We start from the raw sequence: 10,609 nt of genomic DNA on the forward strand, positions 1-10,609 counted from the left end.
AGCTGTGGGAGTATTTTAACCACATATACATCATTTAGATATTTCTCAGTTTTAATGGCAACCTGCCCTGCCTCTGTGTGTATTGTTCCTACAGTGTTCAGGAAACTGAAGAGGTACGCTCTTGATGAGATATTAAAGACTGGATGTACTAAATAAAACTTTCTTCATATCCACCCTTATCATACAGTTCGCCACATTCAGTGAAGCAAGTTACTGAATGCAGTGTAAGCATCACTACATATTCACATTCAGGAAAGATTTTGATAGAAACAGTTTTGTAAGCAAAAACAGGAATTAAAAAAAACACAGAGATGATGTTATATGCTATAACTTTATTGCGTGAGCATTGTTGAAAACTTTTATTGCCCTTAACACATTCAACCACCTTTTTCTGTAAACAGTAGTTGGATTCTTGGGCAATGTATTAAAACTATACAGGGATCATTTCCACATAGAATGCTGATTCTTGCTGCAACTTAGCCAGGAGGCCAGCCTAACTGACGTCCACCAAGAACATGGAGATGTATATGATAGACAGACTGCCCACCATCTGGCCCTTCATTCACGACCATTCGGTATCCCTTGGTCAGGCCCAATTCAGCAGCACACTTCTTGCCAACAATGATTAAATGCCCAAGAAGCTGAAAGGATTAAAAGGGAAGGGAGAGAGAAAAATCAGCCACAAAAACCAATTGTGAGCAATTTGAATATTAGTTTATCAGTTATGTGGAATAACTGGTAAAAAACATCCTCCAAGTGAATTTTAAAAACTACAGTGAAATGAAACTGCATATAAGATCAATAATCTTATTTATAAAATAGCTTTTTTTTAAAAAAAAAAAAGGGGGGGGGAGTTTAGGGGCAAGTTCCAGCCAATGGAAGTCACAAACAGCCAGCACCTCTCATGATTAGGCCCTTTCATTCCTTAGGCAATGAAGAAAAATCCAATTAAAAAAAAAAGTTGACTTATCTAGTATATGTTCACAAAGACTTGGGGACCAATTTTCAAGACAGCTGAGACCTAGTTCTCATCATTTCAGGCACTTCTTGCCAACCCTAACAACTCACTCCAATACAAGATGCCACAAACCCTTATTCTCCATATTAGAACAAGTATAATCTAGTGTAGGACAGAAAGATGGACATTAGAATATATTTCAAACAAAAGCAATATTTTGCACTAGAGACATGCATTTCTAAAGCTACATAATATTTTTTGTTGACTGCAATAGCAGCCTAGATACAATAGATGCTGTTCAAATGCCTAAAAAGGAGAAAGAGGCCATGCACCAAAGAGCATTCTAGCATCTACAAAAAATTACTGCCCTAATGAGACTACAATCTATGACCAATATAAGCTACGAAATGTAATGCTGAGCCATGGTTCCAGAAAAGGTGATTCAGCCTGTAGCTCTTTATAGTGCGAAAGGGGTCAAGAACAAAACATATTCTGATCAAGCGTAGTTAACTTCCTAATACTAAATACACAGCACTTTCATGATTCACCTGAACAAATTTCACATCTGGACTTCCATTTCTTTGGATTTCTTTCATTTTAAAATAAAGTCACTCCTCCCCCAATACACCACTTTAAGCATTAAGCTGTTTTATCGCAAGCATTGGAACAAATTATCTAGGGAGGTTATAGAATCACTATCATTGGAGGTTTTAAAGGACAGGTTAGACAAACACCTGTTCGGATGATCCTGATAATGCTGAATTCTGAGTGAGTGCATGGGACTAGACTAGATGATCTATCAAGGTCCCTTCCAGTCTTACACTTCTGTGATTCTATGGTATTATAATTGCCCACCAGGAGACTGAGAAGGCATTTCTCTAGCTGAGTGACCAATGATTCAGAACGGAAAATTACACCTGATGCCAATGCAAAGCTGATAATGTTCCTCTACTGTTTCTCCTTTCGTTGAACATATCTCCATTCCAAGGTTTTGTTTTTTATTTTTAGGCAGACTTGTACCAACTTCCACCAGCTCAACATTGTAATAACTTATTCAACAAAGAGCATGGCAGAACCGATTACAGGGTACATCTGCCAATGAACATTTTAAAGGATGACACCCTATCATAGTCCTAAGTCAGGTGGTCTCAGAGCAGCTAATGAATTATTAACAATGCCACTGCATCTTGTGAGTGTGTTTTGGTCATTTAATATTTTAAACTTTCAGAGCTTTTGTTTTAAACCTATGTCATAATAACATTTAAACTTGGAGTTAAAGCACCATAGGCACGCATTGCACCTTTCAGGCAGAAAATAAAACAAGATTCCTGCCTTAAAAAACTAATAGTTTTCATATATTATAATGGTAGATTCAATGTAGATAGAATTTATATGTTGTAGTGTAATAAACTTTCACAATACTTACAGATTCATCTGAATCTTCTGCTTCAGATAATTGGACAATAGGCTTCTTAGGAACCACTAGGAAATGTGTTGGAGCTTGGGGTGAAATGTCATGGAACGCAAGGCACTGGAGAAAGAAATGATTAAGAGCTGAAGCACTAACTTTTTAGGTGAAAATAAGCCCCATATACAAATCTGAACATCTCTTTGCTACCCACACCCCTACTGGTACAAACTGAAGTTGAGATGGTAACTTCAATAACTTTCCAAAATTAGCGCTGGTTACTTGATATCCCTTAAAATGTAGTTAGCAATAAGAGGAAAACCTTAACTCAAATTAACACAAAATGCCCACATACAGAGGCCTACAAAGAACAGTTTTTAGTATGAACAAAGAACATTGGTTGGTTTATTTTCAGGAATTACTTTAGAAATAGTTGTAAGCATTCTAAATAATAAAAAGGAAATTTTCAGGCAATGAACTTTGCAATTTATTCTTTTCACGGCTGTACCTAATAACTAGTAGAATTAGTTATGTACATTCATATCAAAGAGCAAATATATCACTACAATTTGCTACTATTCTATACATTTTTAAAGACTAAGTATTATAACAGATATCACATGAATGCAAGTAGTGTAATTGAAACACAGATGACATCTTTTTTTCCATCTCTTTGGAACTGTAATCTCACATCAGTCCAGTATCCTATCTGTCACCAGAAAATGACAGAGCCTTCAGAGGAACAGACTCCACAGGGGACTTACAAAATAACCCTATCTAAAGAAGCTTTTTCTTAAGCCTTTAGGGTATGTTTTACCTAGTAGCTGGCAGAGTGCTTCCCAGGATGGGCAGACAGCCATATGCTAGCTCTATTTGAGCTAGTGCACTAAAAATAGCAGTGCAGCTGCAGCAGCTCAGACTAGCTTTCTGAGCAAGTACCCAGGCTGCATTGTACTCAGGTGGCTTCAGACAAGGCTTGTAAGTGAAAAACAGGTTCAAGAATCATACTGAAATGTAAGTACAATATTTATAAAATTAATCAATTGGAAAATTATTACTGAAAAATAATTACTTTCTCATTTTTACCAGATAATTGTGTGCTGTGACACTTTCGTATTTCTGTGTCTGATTTTCTAAGCAAGTAGTTATTAAGTGAGGTGAAATTTGGGGTACACAAGATAAATCAGACTCCTGAAAGGGGTTCAGTACTCTGGAAAGGTTGAAAGCCACTAAGTTAGCGGATTACACTGAAACATCCTTTAATCCTGCAAGTTTTAATTCCTTAAGAGTTATAACAAGTTTCCTCTTCTTATCACGTAAGAGACGATGGTCACATAATTACTTAAGCGTCCCAAAGTGTTTTAAGACTGGAAACTGGATTTCTCCCATTTCTCATACTAGGTTATTTATTGTCAGCTCACCTGGCAAATTGAAAAGCACACTCATTTTACTACACTGACTCCAGCAATATATCCTCTACAGCAGGGGTAGGCAACCTATGGCACAGGTGCCGAAGGCAGCCCGTGACCTGGTTTTCAGTGGCACTCGCATTGCCCAGGACCTGGCCACCAGTAGGGGGGGGGCTCTATATTTTAATTCAATTTTAAATGAAGCTTCTTAAACATTTTAAAAACCTTATTTACTTTTCATACAACAATTGTTTAGTTATATATTATAGATTTATAGAAAGAGACCTAAAAACATTAAAATGTATTACTGGCACGCAAAACCTTAAATTAGAGTGAATAAATGAAGACTCAGCACACCACTTCTGAAAGGTTGCCAACCCCTGCTCTACAGTTTACCATCATTAGAGGCAAAGTTTCTTGAAACTTTCACATAGACAAAGAGAAAGTAATACACTTATATACACATCTTGGTTGCAAAGCAGCAGCACAGAAATTGCTTTAGAATCTACTTCAAAACCATTTAGTGTTCTAGAATGAAACTTCCCCTCAACAACTGTGATATTATCCTGACCTATTAAGATATTGGCTCTTCAACTGTCATTAGCCATACGGGTCAGACAAATGGTATATTTTTCAATGAGAACCCATCTTCTGCATTGCATTTATACAGGACCTGATTTTCACAAGCAAAGAGCAACCACAGCTTGCAATGATTTCAATGTTCAGTGTCAACCCCAAGTGGATTCAGTCAGAGTCAAACTGCTAGATAAAAGATCTGGATTATTATGTTGCTCTAGTAAATATGCAATTTTTCCTAACTGTAGGAGTCAAAATCAGGAGACATGCCATTAAAAATGAGCCAGATCCAACAGGTACCAGTGCCAAATTAGGATTTTGGTTGCTGTCTCATAGCAGGATGGCTGCGTATTTTAATGGTACAAATTCTAGATTTGTGGCTAAAAGATGGCATGATTCAGATGCCAGATCAGAGTTCATGCAATGCTGCTTCAGACAGACACGCCTATGTCTTGATTTTTAAAATACAAGAGTGGTTAAACATGAATTTAGATCACTGAAGCCCAATACAGGCTGAATCCAGTGCTGGGTCCAAGTGTTGTCAGTACTACCATGCCAGGATGAACTGTTGTCTTGCAGGGTCTGCTAGATTGTTATGGGGGGGGGTGTTTGTTTTTTGCTAAAGGAGGAGCAGCTAAACTTATTATTTAATAGTTAAGCAATGCAATCTATGAGGGGGAGGGCAAAATGGCTGGATCACACAAGATCCAGGGAACAGATGCAATTTATTGCACTACTTGTACCAGCTAGGATCCATTAAGGTCCAGAAGGGTTTTGGTTTTGTTTCAGAGGGCCCGCTACACTTCTCTATTTACGCTCTGGAGAGGGGGCTGTGGTGACCAGAAACAAGCGATCCGTGATCCAGGGTTTGGCAGCACCGCTGCACCAACAGGGAAGCCGTGGAACCTGGCGGGCTGGGATCGGAACCTGGCTTCCCTTTTCCCACAAATGATTATTACAAAAGGCGCGGCTGTTAATCAGCGCAGCAACACCGCCGCAACGAGCTCGGGGAATGGCCGCAGCTTCAAGCCCGCTGCCCCAGCTGGGGAGGCCGAGAACAGCGAGCTCTGACATGCACCACAGAAGCGATTGTGCATTTCACGCCTTTAGCCCGCGTTTCCTCTCGCCCCGCAGCGAGCCCTGCACCGTTAGTTACGGGAACAGCCCACGGACCCCCCGCGCCTGCCAGTGACCGCCCGGGGAGCCCCCCCAGCCCAGCACCCCGCGTGCAATGCCGGGCACACGCACAGCCCCGCGCCCGGGGAGCTGCTGCCAGAGGAGGGCACCACGCAGCAGCCCCAGCCCGCAACCCGCCTCCCGCCCATGCAAGCGCCCGCAGCCGTTGCTGCTGCAGCTGCCGCCTCCCCCCCCAGCCGCGCCCCGCGCGCAGCCCCCACCTGCTCGTCCTCGAAGATGATTTTGGCCGGGATCTCCTTGCGGATGATCTTCCCGAAGATGGTTTCGCCTCCGGGCCGGGCGGCCTGCGCCTTGCGGATCTCGTCAGCCATCGCTGCCGGCTCGGCTCGGCCCCCTGCGCGCTGAGCCCGTCCGCCCGCGCACTGGCGTGGTGGTGACCTACCGCCCGCCCCCCGCCGGCCTCAGCCCACGGCATTGGTGCTCTCGCCTGCCCATCAACCTGTCCCCGCCCTGCTGGGCCCGGAGTTAAAGGGGCAGCGGGGTGCTTCTTGCCGTGCTGCTGGGCCCTGTCATTGCCATTAAACATTGTCAGGTGACATTGGGGCCCAAGTGCAGGGCCTGGTCCTGCGGACATTTACTCCCATGTGTGATTGTGGGACTGATCCCATGAGCAGTTATTCACATTGCAGGGCCAGGTCTCAGGTTGTCTTAAAATGTGCTTTAGCCAAACAAACGTGAATAGTTCCGACACTTTCTTATTCCAGCGGTACCCGCTGGCTTTGGGGTTGTTGGTGTGGTTTTTTAACCGGAAGTGGCCCGTTCATTCTGTGACAAGGCCAGGGAATGTAGCCCGTGGATTGTGTGCTGCTTTTCAATCTACAGTGCCACTGCCACTGCTATCAATGGGAGGAGAGCAAAAGTAGAAAATGGAAAGGCCCCACTTCTGAACCTGACTCTATGGCAGTGGATCCCTGTGCTCATACGAACCCCCCACGATGTAACTGACTTCAGTGATTATTCCCAAAAGCTCTCACCCTAGGAATCAGCACACAGACTGAGAGGCTTGGCCACGTATTGTTCTATGGAATATAGAGAGAAGATCTAGTAGTTTCTGGAGCTCCTGCTCAAAAGAAGTAAATGGATGGTTTATCTGCATATCTATGGAGCAACTGAGCCTACCCAACTGCCCTTGCACTGCCCCCAAAACTTACCTGCATGTCCATAACTGTGAAATATGTCCATCCTCTGTGCACACTTCCCCTTGCTAAGCAGACTCACAGCAGTTCTGCCTGTTCTGAGCAGGGTAAGGCCATATATATGCTACAGAGTTAAGTCAACTTAAGTTTTGTCAATGACAGTAAGTTGTTTTAATGGCATCGGTGGAGTATATTCACACTATGCTCCTTGTGTCGACTGAGCACATCCGGTCATTGCATCGGCAGAGAGAATGTTGCATCGTGGGTAGCTATCCCACTGTGCAACTCGCAACCCTCTGCTGCTGGGAGCTCTGGGAGTGGATCATGGTGCATTATGGGGATGTGCTCGCTGTCCCATGATGCAGTTCTTTCCATCCCATCATGGGCTTCTACTTCATTTTGCTCCGTTTTTCAACAATCCACAGTGAATTGTGCACCTGCCATCTCTGCCTGACAACATAGATCCTGAGCTGCTGACCATTCTGGTGATGAGTGTGCTGAACACAACGCATCTGGTCCTGCAGTATTACATGAGCTGCAAAAGAGAGAGTGTATCAGTTATGCCTGCCCTGCTGTCTGCCATGGAAACAAATAATTCAAGATTGCTGCTGGCATTCACAGAACAGCTTGGCATGGTAGAGTGTCGGCACTGGGCTCAGGAAAGAAGCACTGAGTGGTGGGACTGCATCATGATGCATGTATGGGATGACGAGCAGTGGCTGCAGAACTTTCGGATGCACAAAGCCACTTTCCTGGGACTGTGTGCGGAGCTTGCCCCAGCACTGTGGCACAAGGACACCAGAATGAGAGCTGCCCTCATTGAAGAAAAGTGTGTGGCAATCACTGTGTAGAAGCTGGCAACTCCAGACTGCTAGTGGTCAGTCGTGAATCAGTTTGGAGTTCAAAAGTCCACTGTGGAGGCTGCAGTGATGCAAGTGTGCAGGTCCTGCTACCAAGGACTGTGACTCTCAGTAATGTGCAGGAAATAATTGATGGCTTTTAGGCAATGGGATTCCCTAACTGCGAAGAGACGATAGATGGAACACATATCCCAATTTTGGCCCCCAACTGTCTTGCAATGGAGTACATCAACTCAAAGGGCTACTTCTCCATGGTCTATCACCACAGCCGTTTCACTGGCATCAGTGCAGGGTGGTCAGGGAAGGTGCATGTTGCATGCATTTTTCGGAACACTGGACTGTATAGAAAGTTGCATGCTAGGACTTTTTTTCCAGATCAGAAGATTCCAATGGGGGTGTGTGAAAATGCCGATAGGGATCTTGGAGACCCCACTTACCCCTTACTCCCAGGGCTCATGAACCCTTACACCAGAAACCTAGATAGCAGCAAGGAGCACTTCAGCAACAGGCTCAGCAGATGCCGAATAATGGTTGAATGTGCTTTTGGCCAGTAAAAGGTCTCTGGCATTGTCTTTTTGGCCAGAGCAGGAGGCTATTTGAATCAGAGAGGCTTTGAAGGAGCATTTTGACAATGATTCCCAATCATGTGTCTGTAAGGTGCATTTGGCGAGGCAGTATTTAGTTGCCATCATAAAGTACTTGCTTCTTGAGTGTTAATTATAAAGAGCAAATAGTCCTACCTATAGCCAATGTGTCTCAACAGGACTGAGTGATGGATGGATGGATGTATTTCACAAATTAAGACTTATTTTATTTCAAAGACTCAAGTTTAATAACAGAATCAAACACAAACTTTTGGTCAAACAGGGGACATGACAAAGAAGAACAGTCTCACCGTTAGGGCTCTTGCAGCTGGGTATAACTCCAACTTTCACTGGGAAACCAGTCCCCAGGCGTGGAATGCATGGGGTACTGTGAGAACCGGGTACATGCAAGGAATGCGCTGGGGGGAATTTGGGAAGAGCATGGACTGCAGTTCTGTTGTGGCTGGAGGACACAGATTGCTGGAAATGCAGGCTAACAAGGGACTTCAATATCTCTGGTCTTCGAGGGGCTTTATCATCCACTACTGTCCCTGTGTACTTTCCTGTCTATCCAGCCTAAGTCTTTCATTCATTGTCTCCTTCCACATTCTTGTTTCACTTTGTGCTGCATCTGTTGACTGCAGCACCTCGCGAAACAGATTCTCCTTACTCCTCCTCAGTCGCCACCTTATCTGACAGAGGCACTCTGCCACTGTGGAGGAGTGCGTTCTCAAAGGCACATCTGCAGAAGACAAAGAAACAATGAATAAAGACAGTATTGTGAGTGCGCTTACTGCTGTGAATCACAAAAGTTACACATACTTCTTTCTCACTGTCCCTTGGATAATACACAGGTTGTCATGAGCTCTAATTATGGTGAGTTCACAGGGAAGGAGGTGGTGGGCAAGAGGGAAAGGGCAGGAAGGGACAATGGGTGGTTTGCGAAGGGGGGGTTAATAACCCACTAGGGAGCCTATTGTGAATATTGGTACCCTTTTCCACTGGCTAGGGCAATAGAACCCAATATCTCACTCCTAAGCATGCATCCTAAGCAAGGGAGCATCTCCTATATGTGTGTGGCTTCAGACCGGCTCCATATGCCGCTCGCCTGTGTGCTGCTCTGATCCTTCCAGAAACAATTGCCAGGTGACACAGCAAAGTTTCTTATAGCAATGGGATAAACAGGCAGCTCTCCCATGGAACCTTCAGCGAAAGATTGCAGAATACCCAGCGAATTGTTTCCTGGAGAACACTATGGAGGATTCCCAAGACATCCCCATGTACATTAACAAACTTTTCTGTCATGGCTCCACTGAGTAGATGGACAGGCTCCACTCTGTTGTTAATTTCTGTCCCTTATCCCTCCTCTACCATATAACAAAGTACATGAGAGCTCAGTTTCCTCTCATCGGGCAGTATGAGCACTTGAGCAAAATGAGCACTTACCGGAACTCCCCCCTCCTGCATCCTGTGTGCCAGAGCGGGAGTGCTGGGACTAGCTAGACTCCTCCGGAGTGGAAAAAAGAGGTGCTGACTCACCACAACACCAGACAACCCTTGCCATGTGCTCCACATCGTCCTCCAGCTCCACCTCCTCATCCACCACTTCCTCATCAGGGTTGAGTCCACTGGCCACTGCCTCCAGTCCCCTCCAAGTATCCACAGGACTCTTGGCAGTGGAAGTGGGATTGCTGCCATCCACTGAGGATGGCGTGCTGTTCCTCATGTCTTTGGCGCAGCATCAGAGCAACAGTTGGCCTCCCTTGTCTTCTGGCATGCCTGCCTCAGCTCTTTGATTTTATTACGACACCGTTCATGTCCTTTTTGTGCCTCTTCTCCTGCATGCCATTAGGAATCAGCCCGTAGGTATCAAAATTCCTATAGTTGGTGCGAAGCTGTGACTGCCCAGCCTCCTCTCCCCATAGACTCAGCAGATTAAACAGCTCTCGTGTGCTCCACGCAGGTGAAAGCCAGCATGGTCAGCTGGGAAGATGCTGTGTGAACTGTGTATGCCGAGCAAACAGGAAGAGGAATGTATATGTGTGTGGCGGGAGAAGGGGTATACCCATGTACCTTCAGGACAGCAGAGTTCAAACCATTGACCAGAGCAGTCATGATGGGCATTCACCTCCTGGAGGCCAATTAGGGCGATATAACCAAGTGAGGTGTCTACATTAATTCTGTGTCGCTCTAACTACGTTACAAAAAGCTCTATGCCGCTTGTTATTATGTTGGCATAACAGGGAAGTTACATCGGCGGGAGGAGCATTTCAGTATGTACAACTCCACGGTTTTGTCGACGAAAGCTGGCTTTTGTTGACAAAACTGTGTAGTATAGACAAGGCCTTAGATGACAAAATGGCACTGGCAGCTGGTCTACATTAGCATTCCCATCTTTGCTAGCACTGACAGGAGATTTTGAGAAAAATCTTAGCATTTCAGTCCTGCAAATTGGTCCATCTTCCAACCTCAAAACTAGAC

General features: G+C 44.7%; 1 protein-coding gene across 1 annotated transcript; it reads right to left on the reverse strand.

The window, feature by feature from the left end:
• Nucleotides 1–312: 312 nt before the first annotated feature.
• HINT1 (histidine triad nucleotide binding protein 1) lies at nt 313–5,926 on the reverse strand. The gene is made up of 3 exons (XM_045020065.1): nt 5,749–5,926; nt 2,385–2,489; nt 313–641 (listed from the first exon to the last, which is right to left on the reverse strand). The coding sequence occupies exons 1-3, from the start codon at nt 5,857–5,859 to the stop codon at nt 477–479; spliced, it is 381 nt and encodes a 126-aa protein (XP_044876000.1). The 5' UTR covers nt 5,860–5,926; the 3' UTR covers nt 313–476.
• Nucleotides 5,927–10,609: the final 4,683 nt, after the last annotated feature.

The sequence above is a fragment of the Mauremys mutica genome, chromosome 6 (genome assembly GCF_020497125.1).
Source record: "Mauremys mutica isolate MM-2020 ecotype Southern chromosome 6, ASM2049712v1, whole genome shotgun sequence".
NCBI lineage: Eukaryota > Metazoa > Chordata > Testudines > Geoemydidae > Mauremys > Mauremys mutica.